The 17,706-nt window shown below is 46.9% G+C and overlaps 1 protein-coding gene across 2 annotated transcripts in view; it reads right to left on the bottom strand.

Moving 5' to 3' along the window:
* Positions 1-17,706, bottom strand: part of LOC129863502 (arf-GAP with Rho-GAP domain, ANK repeat and PH domain-containing protein 1-like) — a 28,756-nt gene that overhangs the window by 3,489 nt on the left and 7,561 nt on the right. For both annotated transcript variants that reach the window (XM_055935538.1, XM_055935539.1), the window contains exons 8-23: positions 17,506-17,626; positions 17,247-17,407; positions 17,023-17,129; positions 16,585-16,784; positions 16,422-16,507; positions 14,697-14,879; positions 13,289-13,463; positions 13,041-13,109; positions 12,729-12,852; positions 12,507-12,606; positions 12,128-12,323; positions 11,954-11,999; positions 11,640-11,815; positions 11,300-11,509; positions 311-416; positions 68-215 (exon numbers count right to left, since the gene is read on the bottom strand). In XM_055935538.1, the coding sequence (XP_055791513.1) occupies positions 68-215; positions 311-416; positions 11,300-11,509; positions 11,640-11,815; positions 11,954-11,999; positions 12,128-12,323; positions 12,507-12,606; positions 12,729-12,852; positions 13,041-13,109; positions 13,289-13,463; positions 14,697-14,879; positions 16,422-16,507; positions 16,585-16,784; positions 17,023-17,129; positions 17,247-17,407; positions 17,506-17,626 (2,208 nt within the window). The remainder of the gene's footprint in view (positions 1-67; positions 216-310; positions 417-11,299; positions 11,510-11,639; positions 11,816-11,953; positions 12,000-12,127; positions 12,324-12,506; positions 12,607-12,728; positions 12,853-13,040; positions 13,110-13,288; positions 13,464-14,696; positions 14,880-16,421; positions 16,508-16,584; positions 16,785-17,022; positions 17,130-17,246; positions 17,408-17,505; positions 17,627-17,706) is intronic.

Here is a 17,706-nt window from a genome sequence, read left to right as displayed (position 1 = left end):
CTCATACACTGTCCACTGCTTCATATGTTCCATGACCCAACAGAAGAGATTAAGTTTAGTGTCTTACCAGGAAGATGAGTGTGTGGTGGATGATGAGTTCCATGGTGAGGCGCACCATGTTTGTGTTCATGGCCAGCTCCTGGAACAGTGTTGGGACAAACACCAGCGCCAGGTTCTGAGCTGTCATACGGTTCTCTACACTGTACAGCTGAACTCTAGAAAGGGGTTGGCAACGATGAGCATTAGTCATGCAGGATCATTTTGCTGCCCTGTTAAAATCTTACAATCATTGATCATGTGTTGTTCTTACATGTAGAAGTGTCCACACAGGGCATTGAGTGTGATTCTGTTGTCAGGGGGCATCTTCTTCAGGAGTCTGCGGTAGGTAGCCAGTCTAAGGGTCTCTTCAGTGTGGGCTATGGTGACAAAGGCAATGAATGAGAACCACATTACTCAAAGTACAGCTTGTATTGAACCACTTGTTCATCTAGATCAAGGTTACTCCAATACTATTGGAGAAGATCCAGTCACACAAATTTCTTAGGTGCAAAGATCTGGATGGATATTGTAATTTAAAATCGACATAGTAACAAACCCCCTACCTCGTGACCCCAAATTGTTCACACCCCTCTTGTTAGCGGAGAGAAAATAGTGCAGTTTAAAAGCTAATTTCCTGAAATTCGACACATTTTGCCAGGTCTTATGTTGCGTGTTCATATGTATGAGTGACTCAAACATTACATCAGAAAAAAAATTCAACTTGGCATGTAATCTGGACATGATCACTACAAGGTTTAGAAAGCTGTCAGTGATTGACATAAGAAGAGAAACTTCCAATGCAGTACAACATTTTTAAATATCTCAACAGTAAGTTGAAAGCCTGACTGAGTTTCATATATGAAATATGTCCATAGCACAGGAGGTTGGGTTGCACCTTAAATGGGAGCAGGGGCTTGTGGTAATGGCTGGAGCGGAAATGAGTGGAATGGTAACAAATACATCAAACACACAGTTTCAATGCGTTTGATGCCATTCACTTTGCGCCGTTCCACCCACTATTATGAGCCGTCCTCCCCTCAGCAGCCTCCACCAGTCCATAGTGACCCTAAACTGTGCCATTGGTCGTGTTTGTGAGCATCAAAGCCGAGATGTATCATGGGTAAATTGTGACCAACTGACTGATCTACAAATAATATTGAGTAATTATTTATGACGCAAGTTGATTTGTAAAACAGTCATTCTCGACTCGCCTTTAAAGTCGGCTGCAATGTTGACAATCCAATGTTACTTGTCTGACTGGAGAGACCGGGAAGAATCTCACATTGACTTCCATTCTTGCATCCCTCTCTCCTCGCTGTTTTTTCAAACCCCATTTAATGAGAAGGTCTCTATTTTTAGAAGAGACAAAATTAAAAAATTCTACAGCACAATGGCAGAGTCATGTCTGAAGTGTAAAACTAACAATGACTCAATAATCCATGCCTTCTGGGAATCCTATAAAGTCAAAATATTATGGGCGGAGCTAAAAAGTTGTCTGTCAGAAGTATTACAATGTAAACATACATTTAATCTGTCTGTCTGCATATTTCAAGACATGTCATATGGGGGTGTGGTGAGATACCCAATGGGCTGGACGATTCTCTTCTCATCACTCATCTTGAAAAAATGTATACTAAAAACATGGAAATCCATCCATCCACCATCATTAACACAATGGAAAAATGGAATGATTTATTATTGAAATAGTATGGGTGACCGAGAAAAACTAATTGGTACAATTTAAGGCCATGTGGCAAACAGTGGTGTTCGGTGCCATTTAAGATTTTTGGCCTTATTTCTATTACAGCATATTGGATGAATGTCATTCATATTCCATTCACCCAGTTCAATATAACGTCGATAGTTTTAGGCATGATTCTCTAATTTTCCTTATACACATCATGATGTTGCTACAACCTAGCCTGTGAATGAAAGTTTACAATGTAAGTGCACACAGGTCGAGAGAAATTTTGAGTTGACAGACAATGACACGTGGAGACAGTGACACATTCAATACCGCCTTGCACACTCTTGCCTGCATCTAGCTGATCTAGGGTGTAATCATTAGTTCAACAGTTGCAAGCGAGTTTTTCTATTGGACAAATTTAGGTATGTTTATCCCCGCTTTGTTCTGTTTGCTTCCGTTTATGAAAAACGTTTTTCAACAGAATCGGTGGAATGAATAGATGCCTTGACCACAGTTTACACTCATAGTTTGTTCTATTCTCCTTGGATCTACACGCTCTCCTCTCACCTTTTCCATTCATTTGTGGACTTCAATGCACAACACATCAGCTGTCTGTGACCAGGCAAAAAAAAACTTTTCAAGCCAAACCTTCATATCATAACCACTAATCCCTAGATCATTGTCACCATATTAGCTAAAGTAATGTCATAGTCAACATATGTCAAAGTATATGGCCCTCGCTTCATACTCGTTGCCAAACCCTCTGGCTACAGGATATCTACAAGTCTCTGCTAAGTAAAGCCCCGCCTTGTCTCAGCTCACTGCTCACCATAGCAGCACCCACTCGTAGCACGCGCTCCAGCAGGTATATCTCACTGGTCATCCCCAAAGCAATTCCTCCTTTGGTCGTCTTTCCTTCCAGTTCTCTGCTGCCAATGACTGGAACTAACTGCAAAAATCTCTGAAGCTGGAAACACTTATCTCCCTCACTAGCTTTAAGCACCAGCTGTCAGAGCAGCTCACAGATTACTGCACCTGTACATAGCCTATCTATAATTTAGCCCAAACAACTACCTCTTCCCCTACTGTATTTGTTTGTTTTGCTCCTTTGCACCCCATTATTTCTATTTCTACTTTGCACATTCTTCCACTGCAAATCTACCATTCCAGTGTTTTACTTGCTATATTGTATTTAGCGCGCCACCATGGCCTTTCTTTCCCTTTACCTCCCTTATCTCACCTCATTTGCTCACATTGTATATAGACTTTTTTTCCTACTGTATTATTGACTCTATGTATTGTTTATTCCATGTGTAACTCTGTGTTGTTGTATGTGTTGAATTGCTATGCTTTATCTTGGCCAGGTCGCAATTGTAAATGAGAACTTGTTCTCAACTAGCCTACCTGGTTAAATAAAGGTTAAATAAAAAATATCTACTAGAACTAACAAGTTAGTAAACCTGCTACAGTCATGCAGTAAAGTGTACAGTCAGTAAGTTTAGCAGTTACACCGGAAGGCCCCGGTGGCATTAAATTAGTCAAACTAAAAGCTTACCTTGACATGGAAGAGTTCCAGTGTCGTGGATAATCATACCCTGTTAGCTAAGTAGGCTAAACTAGCTAGCTGTATTTGCTAGCTAAGAAAGTGCAAGTGCTATATGAAATATAACTAGATCTCTCTTTCTTGCTCTCTCACTCTCGCTCCCTCAAGAAATTAATTTGTCAAAAACTATTGTCTTTCTCTCTCTTTGAGTCAACTACGCACCACATGATATGCACTGCAGTGTTAGCTAGCTGCAGCTTATGCTTTCAATACTAGATTCCTTCTCTGATCCTTTGATTGGATTGACAACATGTCAGTTCATGCTACAAGAGCTCTGATAGGTTGGAGGATGACCTCCGTAAGTGATCATAATTACTGTGTAAGTCTATGAAAGAGGGTAAGAACCATGAGTTCCTAGGTTTTGTATTGAAGTTAATGTACCCAGAAGAGAACGGACGCTAGCTGTTCTCCGGATACACCATGTTGCTACCCTACAGAGTTCTGTTGAGGCTGTTGTATCTAAAAAGGATAACTTTTTAAACGTTTCACTATTTTTATTATTATGAAATTCACTGGAGGAGGATGGTCCTCCCTTTCCTCCACTGGTGGCAAACAATAATGAAGGCACTAGGGATGGGGGTCTGAACATGTGGGTCTGGGCAGGTGAGATGTAGTCATTGTTTGTGTACGTCTGTAAGTTGTTGTTCAGATGTACAGATGAAGTTGGAAGTTTACATACACTTAGGTTGGAGTCATTAAAACTTGTTTTTCAATCACTCCACAAATTTCTTGTTAACACACTATAGTTTTGGCAAGTCGGTTAGGACATCAACTTTGTGCATGACACAAGTAACTTTTCCAACAATTGTTTACAGACAGATTATTTCACTTAATCACAATTCCAGTGGGTCAGAAGTTTACATACACTAAGTTGACTGCCTTTAAACAGCTTGGAAAATTCCAGAAAATGATGTCATGGCTTTAGAAGCTTCTGATAGGCTAATTGACATAATTTGAGTCAATTGGAGGTGTACCTGTGGATGTATTTCAAGGCCTACCTTCAAACTCAGTCCTTCTTTGCTTGACATCATAGAAAATCAAAATAAATCAGCCAAGACTTTAGAAAAAAATTGTAGACCTCCACAAGTCTGGTGCATCCTTGGGAGTAATTTCCACGTTCACCTGTACAAACAATAGTACGCAAGTTTAAACAACATGGGACTACGCAGCCGTCATTCCGCTCAGGAAGGAGACGCGTTCTGCCTCCTAGAGATGAACGTACTTTGGTGCGAAAAGTGCAAATCAATCCCAGAACAACAGAAAAGGACCATGTGAAGACGCTGGAGGAAACAGGTACAAAAGTATCTATATCCACAGTAAAACGAGTCCTATATCGACATATCCTGAAAGGCCGCTCAGCAAGAACGAAGCCACTACTCCAAAACCGCCATAAAAAAAGACAGACTACGGTTTGCAACTGCACATGGGGACAAAGATTGTACTTTTTGGAGAAATGTTCTCTGGTCTGATTGAACAAAAATAGAGCTGTTTGGCCATAATGACCATTGTTATGCTTGGAGGAAAAAGCGGTAGGCTTGCAAGCCGAAGAACACCATCCCAACCGTGAAGGACGGGGGTGGCAGCATCATGTGTGGGGGTGCTTTGCTGCAGGAGGGACTGGTGCACTTCACAAAATAGATGGCATCATGAGGGAGGAAAATTAGGTGGATAAATTGAAGCAACATCTCAATCCAAGATGGCGTAGCAGTCAGATGTCCATTGTCCTCGTCTTGTCCCGTGTATATATATTTTTCTTCGCATATCTTTTTTATATATATATTATTTTCTTCTTAAAAACTCAACTTCAAAACACTCTCCTGCAACCCACCTCACCAAATGTGGTGCGGATCTGTTTTTTTTTCTTCCTCAAAAGTATTATTCACCTCGTATCCGAAATCTACAACAGAAGCTAACAAGCTAACCAGAAGTTAGCCAGCTCACAAGCTAACGTTAGTAGCTAACGTTAATAGTTCAGCTAACCACAGCTAGCGCTCATCAGCTATCCTTTAGCTCGGAAAACTATTGCCAGTTTTGTACAACGCGACTCAGACCAGAGCATACCAGACCTATTTTTCTCTCCATATCCCCGGATTTTTACCTCAAGCTCTGGACATTTACACCTGGATCTTGCAGCTAACTAGCTGCTATCCGAGTGACTATCGGCTAACACCAATTCCGGAGCAAACACCAATTATCCCGGAGCTAGCCAGCTGAAGAGTGCCATCAGCCACTCCTGGGCTACAATCACCTATCCGGACCCGTTTTACTGCCGATGCGGAGCCCCACCGGGCCTTCACGACTGGGATACCGACGTTATCTGCCCGAGGGAGTATTTCAACCGGCCCCTCCATCGCGACGTAACCTGAACGTCCATATACTAACTGCGGCCCGCTAATCGTTAGCTGTCTTGAGCATATCGGCTGCTATCTGAACAGGTCTATCGAACAATCTTCTTAGGTCACTATAACTATTTTGACAACTGGATTGGTCCCCTCTACCACACGGAACCCCACTAATCTACCGACGGAATTGCACGGCGTGGCTAAAAACAGACCTCCGGCTTCTGCTAGCTTGCTACCCATGACTAGCTGTCTGAATCACGAAGCTAGCACCAGTTAGCAAACACAATTCTACAACTCACAACCTCTCTTTCGCCACCGCCATCCGGCTTGGATTCTCTGTCGACACGACCACGTCTGGTCTGCAGACAAATACCCCATCCGCTGTGCCCTCAACCGGCCTCCGTCTGAGCAGACCCACTCCGTCTGAGCAGACCACCCCCCCGGGCTACTAACTTTAAACGCCGCGGGCTAGCTTAGTGGAGGCCTCACTACTTCATCTACGGCTGGCCCCTGGACACTATGATCACTTGGCTACATAGCTTATGCCTGCTTGACTGTCCATTAATTCACGGTACTCCATTCTGTTTATTTGTGTTTTATCTGTCGGCTCTGTGCCTTAACTCAGGATCTGTGTGTAGTTAATCCGACCCTCTCTGCCCAGTCGTCGCCATTTTTACCTTCTGTTGCTGTGTTAGCCGACTAGCTGCTGTTATCTGACCTGCTGTTTTAGCTAGCTCTCCCAATCATGACCTGCAATCACTTTATGCCTTATTGTATGTCTCTCTCAAATATCAATATGCCTTGCATACTGTTGTTCAGGCTAGTTATCATTGTTTTGGTTTGCAATGGACCCCGTAGTTCCACTCTCCGTACCTCTGATACCTCCTTTGTCCCACCCCCCACACATGCGGTGACCTCACCCATTGAGACCAGCATGTCCAGAGATACAACCTCTCTTATCATCACCCAGTGCCTGGGCTTGCCTCCGCTGTACCCGTGCCCCACCATACCCTGGTCTGCACATTATGCCCAGAATCTATTCTACCACGCCCATAAATCTGCTCCTTTTATTCCTTGTCCCCAACGCTCTAGGCGACCAGTTTTGATAGCCTTTAGCCGCACCCTCATCCTACTGCTCCTCTGTTCCTCGGGTGATGTGGAGGTAAACCCAGGCCCTGCATGTCCCCAGTCACCCTCATTTGTTGACTTCTGTGATCGAAAAAGCCTTGGCCTCATGCATGTCAACATCAGAAGCCTCCTGCCTAAGTTTGCCTTACTCACCGCTTTAGCACACTCTGCCAACCCTGATGTCCTTGCCGTGTCTGAATCCTGGCTTAGGAAGGCCACCAAAAACTCTGAGATTTCCATACCCAACTATAACACTTTCCGTCAAGATAGAACTGCCAAAGGGGGAGGAGTTGCAATCTACTGCAGAGATAGCCTGCAAAGTTCTGTCATACTTTCCAAGTCTATGCCCAAACAGTTTGAACTTCTAATTTTAAAAATTAATCTCTCCAGAAATAAGTCTCTCACTGTTGCCGCCTGCTACCGACCCCCCTCAGCTCCCAGCTGTGCCCTGGACACCATCTGTGAATTGATCGCTCCCCATCTAGCTTCAGAGTTTGTTCTGTTAGGTGACCTAAACTGGGATATGCTTAACACCCCGGCAGTCCTACAATCTAAGCTTGATGCCCTCAATCTCACACAAATCATCAAGGAACCCACCAGGTACAACCCCAAATCCGTAAACATGGGCACCCTAATAGACATTATCCTGACCAACTTGCCCTCCAAATACACCTCTGCTGTCTTCAATCAAGATCTCAGCGATCACTGCCTCATTGCCTGTATCCGCCACGGGTCCACGGTCAAACGACCACCCCTCATCACTGTCAAACGCTCCCTGAAACACTTCTGCGAGCAGGCCTTTCTAATCGACCTGGCCCGGGTACCCTGGAAGGATATTGACCTCATCCCGTCAGTTGAGGATGCCTGGTCATTCTTTAAAAGTTACTTCCTCACCATATTAGACAAGCATGCTCCGTTCAAAAAATGCAGAACCAAGAACAGATATAGCCCTTGGTTCACTCCAGACCTGACTCCCCTCGACCAGCACAAAAACATCCTGTGGCGAACTGCGATAGCATCGAAGAGCCCCCATGATATGCAACTGTTCAGGGAAGTCAGGAACCAATACACGCAGTCAGTCAGGAAAGCAAAGGCCAGCTTTTTCAAGCAGAAATTTGCATCCTGCAGCTCTAACTCCAAAAAGTTCTGGGATACTGTAAAGTCCATGGAAAACAAGAGCACCTCCTCCCAGCTGCCCACTGCACTGAGGCTAGATAACACGGTCACCACTGATAAGTCCGCGATAATCGAAAACTTCAACAAACATTTCTCAATGGCTGGCCATGCCTTCCACCTGGCGACTCCAACCTTGGCCAGCAGCCCCGCCCGGCCTGCTGCTACTCGCCCAAGCGTCCCCAGCTTCTCCTTTACCCATTTCCAGATAGCAGATGTTCTGAAAGAGCTGGAAAACCTGGACCCATACAAATCAGCTGGGCTTGACAATCTGGACCCCCTATTTCTGAAACTGTCCGCCGCCATTGTCGCACCCCCTATTACCAGCCTGTTCAACCTCTCCTTCGTATCATCTGAGATCCCCAAGGATTGGAAAGCTGCCGCTGTCATTCCCCTCTTCAAAGGGGGAGACACCCTGGACCCAAACTGTTACAGACCTATATCCATCCTGCCCTGCCTAGCTAAGGTCTTCGAAAGCCAAGTCAACAAACAGATCACTGACCATCTCGAATCCCACCGTACCTTCTCCGCTGTGCAATCCGGTTTCCGAGCCGGTCACGGGTGCACCTCAGCCACGCTCAAGGTACTAAACGATATCATAACCGCCATCGATAAAAGACATTACTGTGCAGCCGTCTTCATCGACCTGGCCAAGGCTTTCGACTCTGTCAATCACCATATTCTTATCGGCAGACTCAATAGCCTCGGTTTTTCTAATGACTGCCTTGCCTGGTTCACCAACTACTTTGCAGACAGAGTTCAGTGTGTCAAATCGGAGGGCATGTTGTCCGGTCCTCTGGCAGTCTCTATGGGGGTACCACAGGGTTCAATTCTCGGGCCGACTCTTTTCTCTGTATACATCAATGATGTTGCTCTTGCTGCGGGCGATTCCCTGATCCACCTCTACGCAGACGACACCATTCTGTATACTTCCGGCCCTTCCCTGGACACTGTGCTATCTAACCTCCAAATGAGCTTCAATGCCATACAACACTCCTTCCGTGGCCTCCAACTGCTCTTAAATGCTAGTAAAACCAAATGCATGCTTTTCAACCGTTCGCTGCCTGCACCCGCACGCCCGACTAGCATCACCACCCTGGACGGTTCCGACCTAGAATATGTGGACATCTATAAGTACCTAGGTGTCTGGCTAGACTGCAAACTCTCCTTCCAGACTCATATCAAACATCTCCAATCCAAAATCAAATCTAGAGTCGGCTTTCTATTCCGGAACAAAGCCTCCTTCACTCACGCCGCCAAACTTACCCTAGTAAAACTGACTATCCTACCGATCCTCGACTTCGGCGATGTCATCTACAAAATAGCTTCCAACACTCTACTTAGCAAACTGGATGCAGTTTATCACAGTGCCATCCGTTTTGTTACTAAAGCACCTTATACGACCCACCACTGCGACCTGTATGCCCTAGTCGGCTGGCCCTCGCTACATGTTCGTCGTCAGACCCACTGGCTCCAGGTCATCTACAAGGCTACGCTAGGTAAAGTGCCGCCTTATCTCAGTTCACTGGTCACGATGGCTACACCCACCCGTAGCACGCGCTCCAGCAGGTGTATCTCACTGATCATCCCTAAAGCCAAAACCTCATTTCCTTCCAGTTCTCTGCTGCCTGCGACTGGAACGAATTGCAAAAATCTCTGAAGTTGGAGACTTTTATCTCCCTCAACAACTTTAAAAATCTGCTATCCGAGCAGCTAACCGATCGCTGCAGCTGTACATAGTCCATCTGTAAACTACCCACCCAATTTACCTACCTCACCCCCATACTGCTTTTATTTATTTACTTTTCTGCTCCTTTGCACACCAGTATCTCTTCTTGCACATGATCATCTGATGATTTATCACTCCAGTGTTAATCTGCTAAATTGTAATTATTCGATTTATTGCCTACCTCATGCCTTTTGCACACATTGTATATAGATTCTCTTTTTCCTACCATGTTATTGACTTGTTTATTGTTTACTCCATGTGTAACTATGTGTTGTTGTCTGTTCACACTGCTATGCTTTATCTTGGCCAGGTCGCAGTTGCAAATGAGAACTTGTTCTCAACTAGCCTACCTGGTTAAATAAAGGTGAAATAAATAAATAAAATAAAAAGACATCAGTCAGGAAGTTAAAGCTTGGTCGCAAATTGGTCTTCCAAATGGACAATGACCCCAAGCATACTTACAAAGTTGTGGCAAAATGGCTTAAGGACAACAAAGTCAAGGTAATGGAGTGGCAATCACAAAGCCCTAACCTCAATCCTATAGAACATTTGTGGGCAGAACTGAAAAAGCGTGTGCGAGCAAGTAGGCCTACAAACCCGACTCAGTTACACCAGCTCTGTCAGGAGGAATGGGCCACAATTCACCCAACTTATTGTGGGAAGCCTGTGGAAGGCTATCACAGTGATATTATTACCTTCAGGCTCTGATCAGGCTTCAGGCTCTGATCAGGCCCTACACCCAAACAAGGGCACTGCGTTCATCCACCTCTGGCCTGCTCGCCTCCCTACCACTGAGGAAGTACAGTTCCCGCTCAGCCCAGTCAAAACTGTTCGCTGCTCTGGCCCCCCAATGGTGGAACAAACTCCCTCACGACGCCAGGACAGCGGAGTCAATCACCACCTTCCGGAGACACCTGAAACCCCACCTCTTCAAGGAATACCTAGGATAAAGCAATCCTTCTGCCCCCCCCCCCCCCCCCCCCCCTTAAAAGATCTGATGCACTATTGTAAAGTGGCTGTTCCACCGGATGCCATAAGGTGAATGCACCAATTTGTAAGTCGCTCTGGATAAGAGCGTCTGCTAAATGACTTAAATGTTAAATGTAAATGTAAAATGTTTGACTCAAGCTAAACAATTTAAAGGCAATGCTACCAAATACTAATTGAGTATGTACACTTCTGACCCACTGGGAATGTGATGAAAGAAATAAAAGCTGAAATAAATAATTCTCTCTACTATTATTCTGACATTTCACATTCTTAAAATAAAGTGGTGATCATAACTGACCAAAAACAGGGAATTTTTACGAGGATTAAATGTCAGGAATTGTGAAAGACTGAGTTTAAATGTATTTGGCTAAGGTGTATGTAAACTTCCAACTTCAACTGTATGTAAGTTTGTAACTGGTAAAAAAAATAAAAATAAAAAAATTAAGAAAATAAATATTATACAACATATAAAATATGAATTGGAACGTCAGAGGGGAGGGAACTCCGACCTCATCCAATGGGTTTTGAGAAGAGGGCGAGAAGAGAGGACGCGAGGAATCAAGGAAATACATTCTTCCTGGGGTTGTTTAAGATGCAAAGGACAGTACCTGCAGCCTTGACCCACAGTTCCCTTTGTGTCTGAGGGATGAGCACCACGTGCTGGCGGACATACTGCTTCAGGGCCCCTGCAGCGTCAAGGAGACCCTGTTCATCTTTCTCCAGAGGGGCAGTTTTAGGTGATCTGCTGAGGGCTTCCACCAGACTGCTGACCTTAGTGGCCAAGCCACAGCGCCGGTACAGCCCATCCACCTTCAGGCCTGGGAGGGAGACGGAAGAGGAGCAGAGCAGATTAACCAGTTGTGAGAATTCATGTTCCTGCCGGACACTGGTTATCCAGATCACTACAATACTTGTTCCAGTCTCAAATGGCTTGTAGCTGACACTCACCATATTGTGTGATGTGTGAGATACACCTCTCAATGGCAGGGGGCACATTGCCAATGGCGTTGGGTGGCAGCTGGTACAGTGATGGGCGCTGCTTCCTCTTTGTGGTCACTGCCCGTTTCAGTAGGCTGTGCCAGGACTGACAGCTGTGGTCTCGTTCAAACTGCATGGACATGGTTCTAGCAGGAAGAAGAGATAGATGCATTGGACACCATCCTTTGAATGACAGATGCTGAAATACGTTTGGTAACCATTGCGATGACATCAAGTACGATGGAATGCAACTTGTTATAACAAAGTGTTCCTGTAGTGCTGACCTCTCGCCAGTGACCAGCTCTATGGTGTTCTCAGAGGAATCTATCTCTGTGGGCAGAAAAGAACACCGTCATATTACCTTATCATGATACTTCTGCTCCTCTACACAAGGCATGTAGAGAAAAATCATGTTGTTTAAACATGCAGACAATGAGGTGAGGGAAGGTGTGACTCACTGTATTGAGTCTCAGGGTTGAGTGTTAGCCTCTCTCTGTGGCGCTGCTGGTCAGTAGGATAGACGAGGACCTGACCTCCACGGAGCACTGCCCAGACCTCAGTGTGCTGCAGGCCTCCTCCCTCCCTCAGAGACACCCGGGACACAGCAAACACCCCGTCCAGCTCCTCCTCATCTATGGGCCCGGGCAACACCACCTGGTAGGGGGAGAACATATGATTAGTTTTAACCCACATTACTATATCTGTCTGTGTTATCTGTAGGCCTACTCTCTGCTCAGGAAAGTTGACACAAAGGCCTCTATTATCATCCAGCGTATGGAACACTACCTACAGTCCTTAATACTCCCAGATTGATAAACACAGCTGTTATTGTATTACCCTGAGAATATGAAGCAGGTGATTCAGTAGATCCTCTTCGGTGTCAGCATAGCACACCAACTGGTCCGTCAGAGTCACCATTTCAAACTCATGAGTCGATCTGTGGGGGATGAGGAAATCAACAATCACCCTTATATCTTATAAACCGTATTAAAACGTATAATATCTTAAAAATGGATATGAAATGTCTCCCACAATGTTAACGTCATAAGGTTGCAGTACCCGTTGGAGCTGTGGAAAATGGAGACGACCTCCCTCAGGTCCAGAACATCACAGGCTGCAGAGTCATTCTCCTGGGAGAACAAGAAGCGGTCCTCCTCCAACTTCCCATGGAGCTCCTCCTCTCCTGCGCACACGCACACGCACGCACACACACACACACACACACACACACACACACACACACACACACACACACACACACACACACACACACACACACACACACACAGTTTTACTCCCATTAAGAAGCCGTCTTTTAAATCAAACAATAGGCTTTTAGGCTATTGTGATATGCCCATAGTATAAGGGTACCTGCAGCAGAAGGAGGGTCAGAGGTCGCAGAGTCTCTGCTGGGCACCTGATGAACATAGGCAGGGGCATCTGTAAAAGAGAAAAACAAACAGATATTTGAAAGCATGATGAACAAGACAGACATTTTGATGTACTGACTGATATCATGAAAGTGACAAGTTGAGACTAGGCAAAGACAAAACACCAGCAGCGCTGTGGATCTTTGATGTCAGTATCTGTGGATCTTAGAGGACCCCTGATGTTAGTACCTGTGTACTCGTTGTGTCTGAGCAGCTCCGTCTGCATGGCCTGTCCAGCCCGCTCTGCCAGGGAAATGGGCGTGGGGCACTGAGAGTCCCCTGAGTGGCACAGGACCCGGGCCCCCGAGCACAGCAATGACATGGTCTCTGGGACATTAGGGCCACACACCACCTCACACAGCCTCTGGAGGACACAGGGTGGGGGGATGATGTCGTAACAACCAATAACACATGTCATTCAGCACAGTCTGTCCTGTACAGACCCTGGGATGTTTAGGTGTATTTTCCTATCTTTGAGGATTGATAGGAATCAGAATAGGATGCATACATGTAATAACACAATTTTGGAAGGGATCTGAACAAAAAACAGATGAACTACACTGTCCTCTGCTGGTTGAGAGCAGCACTGTAGTCTGAGAAAGGGGCTGGAGTTGGGGCTGAGGCTGGGACTGGGACTGGGACTGGGGCTGGGACTGGGGTTGAGGCTGGGACTGGGGTTGGGGCTGAGACTGGGGTTGGGGTGAGACTGGGGTTGGGGCTGAGACTGGGGTTGGGGCTGAGACTGGGGTTGGGGCTGGGGTTGAGGCTGGGGCAGGGGCTGAGACCTGGGGTTGGGGCAGGGGCTGAGACCTGGGGCTGGGACTGGGGTTGGGGCTGAGGCTGGGGTTGAGGCTGGGACTGGGGTTGGGGCTGAGACTGGGGTTGGGGTGAGACTGGGGTTGGGGCTGAGACTGGGGTTGGGGCTGGGGTTGAGGCTGGGGCAGGGGCTGAGACCTGGGGTTGGGGCAGGGGCTGAGACCTGGGGTTGGGACTGGGGTTGGGGCTGAGACTGGGGTTGGGACTGGGGTTAGGGCTGAGACTGGGGTTGGGGCTGGGGTTGAGGCTGGGGCAGGGGCTGAGACCTGGGGTTGGGGCAGGGGCTGAGACCTGGGGTTGGGGCAGGGGCTGAGACCTGGGGTTGGGACTGGGGTTGGGGCTGAGACTGGGGTTGGGACTGGGGTTGGGGCTGAGACTGGGGTTAGGGCTGAGACTGGGGTTGGGGCTGAGACTGGGGTTGGGGCTGAGACTGGGGTTGGGGCTGAGACTGGGGTTGGGGCTGGGGTTGAGGCTGGGGCTGAGACCTGGGGTTGGGACTGGGGTTGGGGCTGAGACTGGGGTTAGGGCTGAGACTGGGGTTAGGGCTGAGACTGGGGTTGGGGCTGAGACTGGTGTTGGGGCTGAGACTGGGGTTGGGGCTGAGACTGGGGCAGGGGCTGAGACCTGGGGCAGGGGCTGAGACCTGGGGTTGGGACTGGGGTTGGGGTTGGGGCTGTGGTTAGGGCTGAGACTGGGGTTGGGGTTGAGGCTGGGGTTGGGGTTAGGGCTGAGACTGGGGTTGGGGCTGAGGCCTGGGGTTAGGGCTGGGGCGTTGGCTGACCTGGTTGAGCAGTCTCTGGCTGGAGGCTAGAGGATGGGTGAATCTGTATCGGCCCTTGGTGTACTTGGCCCTGATGAAGTCCCCCCTCTGATCCACAGAGGAGTCTGGCAGGATCTGCTCTGCACCCGGTACGTTGTGACCCCATACATCATTGGCTGCTTTGTTCCCATAATGGACAAATAGCTATGGAGGAAAGAGAACACATCAGTTATTAGCAGTGCTTATTTTCACATTACTTTACTTCTGTATTTGGTTAAACATACAAGTATTCAGACACCTTCCCTTTTACCACATTTTGTTATGTTATAGCCTTATTCTAAAAATGATTAAATATGTTTTCCCCTCATCAATCTATACACAATAAGCAATAAGCAACAATATACACAATCTATACACAATAAGCAAAAAAAAAAAGTAATAATAAATTGTTGAAAAGTAACTAAAATTAAAAACAGATGTATCTTATTTACATAAGTACTCAGACCTTTTGCTATGAGACTTGAAATTGAGGTCAAGTGCAACCTGTTTCCATTGATCATCCTTGAGATGTTTCAAAAACTTGATTGGAGTCCACCTGTGGTAAATTCAACTGATTGGACATGATTTGGAAAGGCACACACCTGTCTTTATAAGGTCCCACAGTTGACAGTGCATGTCAGAGCAAAAACCAAGGCATGAAGTCGAAGAAATTGTCCGTAGAGCTTCGAGACAGGATTGTGTCGAGGCACAGATCTGGGGAAGGGTACCAAAACATGTATGCAGCATTGAAGGTCCCCAAGAACACAGTGGCCTCCATCATTACTAAATGGAAGAAGTTTGGAACCACCAACACTCTTCCTAGAGCTGGCCACCTGCCCAAACTGAGCAATTGGGGGAGAAGGGCCTTGATCAGGGAACTGACCCGAGAACCCGATGGTCACTCTGACAAAGCTCCAGAGTTAATCTGTGGAGATAGGAGAACCTTCCAGAAGGCGAACCATGTCTGCAGCACTCCACCAAACAGGCCTTTATGGTAGAGTGATCAGACAAAAGCCACTCCTCAGTAAAAGGCACATGACAGCCCGCTTGGAGTTTGCCAAAAGGCACCTAATTGACTCAGACCATGAAAAACAAGATTCTCTGGTCTGATGAAGCCAAGATTTAAATCTTTGCCCTGAATGAGTGACGTCTGGAGGAAACCTGGCACCCTCCCTACGGTGAAGCATGGTGGTGGCAGCATCATGCTGTGGGGATGTTTTTCAGAGGCAGGAACTGGGACACTAGTCAGGATCGAGGGAAAGATGAACGGAGCAAAGTACAGAGAGATCCTTGATGAATACCTGCTCCAGAGCGCTCAGGACCTCAGACTGGGGTGAAGGTTCACCTTCCAACAGGACGATGACCCTAAGCACACAGACCAAGACAACACAGGAGTGGCTTTGGGACAAGTGTCTGAATGCCCTTGAGTGGCCCAGCCAGAGCCCGGACTTGAACCCAATCGAACATCTCTGGAAGACGAGGCTGTAATCGCTGCCAAAGGTGCTTCAACAAAGTACTGAGTAAAAGGTCTGAATTCTTATGTAAATGTGATATTTGCAAAAAAATATTTAAAAAACATTTTTGCTTTGTCATTATGGGGTATTGTGTGTAGATTTATGAAGAATAAGGCTGTAACGTAACAAAATGTGGAAAACTCAAGGTGTCTGAATACTTTCTGCACCACTGTTACAGGGAAGGTCATCTCACCAGAATCAGAGGTTCGGTCCACACTTTACTGTCCAACTTCAGGCTTCTCACTTTGGAGACATGGATGCCCAAAGAGCGATGCTGACCTTAGAGAAACAATAGGGACATAGGTCATATAGAGCAGTGCGTACACATCCTGAGTATCACCACAGTCCCAGCTCACCTGCACAGGCCTCACAGACGACCACCAGCAGGTTAACTGAGGCCCACTCGGGGTTGGCACTGCCACAGTCGGCACACACTTTGTTCCATGGACTGGCCCAGAGTCGGTGGGCCACCTCGCTGCATGACAGGGCACTGAGGATCACCTGGTTCAGACTCCCCAGCCACACAGCCAGCTCCTTCGACGAGTCTGTGGAGAAACTAGAGATACAAAGACTGTGTTTCTCAGTTGTAAAGAAAGGCGCTCACATACACGGGCCAGATACTGGGATAATCTGATAGAAGAGCAATTGTGTAATAACACAAGTTAGGAAGGGATCCTAACAAAAACCAGATGAACTACACTGTCCTCTGCTGGTTGAGAGCAGCACTGTAGACTGGGGCTGGGGTTGGGGCTGATCAGACAGTGACAGTGAGAGAGAAAGAGACGGACACTCACTTGAAGGTTTTGTACGGTGTGATGAGGCTGAAGTTATGACGGCCAGTCTGCTTCACTGAAGCCACGTTCATGGACACATAGGTCAGCCCAACCCCCAACTGGAAGTCCTGCATGGCACAAATAACATGAACTGAATGACACAAAATACACTCAACATGTCCTCCCGAACTGTCAAAACAATCACATAGTGATGGAGCTCAGCAGAGCCCTGTTCCCTTCCTCACCTCTTTATTGTTGTAGATCCATAGGTTGTGTCCACAGATGGCAGCATACACTCTGTTGCTGCGAGGGTCCTTCATGGTCAGGGCTCCATGCTGCCCCGGAGGGGCTGGAGGGTCCCATCCACGAGAGGACAGGAGGGACGTCACCCAGCCCTCCTGCACCGCTGGGCCCGGGGAGAGGGGTGGAGAGATGCTCAGGCACAGAGCAAAGCACAAAAACAGTAGGAACCAGAAAGAGGGTTAATATCCATCAGCAGCTCACCTTTGTTGTGCGCCATGAACTCAAAGTGCTTTTTGCAGAAGTAAAGGGAGAAGCGTCCTTTGTCCTGCTTGCAGACATTGGTGATGCTTGACACATGGAACACTAGGTCTGTGAACTTGTCCTGCGGCCCAGAAAAAGAGGGAATAGTGTAAGATACAGATCACTGGCATAGCCTGGGAGAGACAATAATGATACAACAAC

This window comes from Salvelinus fontinalis, chromosome 10 (assembly GCF_029448725.1).
Source record: "Salvelinus fontinalis isolate EN_2023a chromosome 10, ASM2944872v1, whole genome shotgun sequence".
Taxonomy (NCBI): Eukaryota; Metazoa; Chordata; class Actinopteri; order Salmoniformes; family Salmonidae; genus Salvelinus; species Salvelinus fontinalis.
This window is presented reverse-complemented; position numbering and strand designations above follow the sequence as displayed.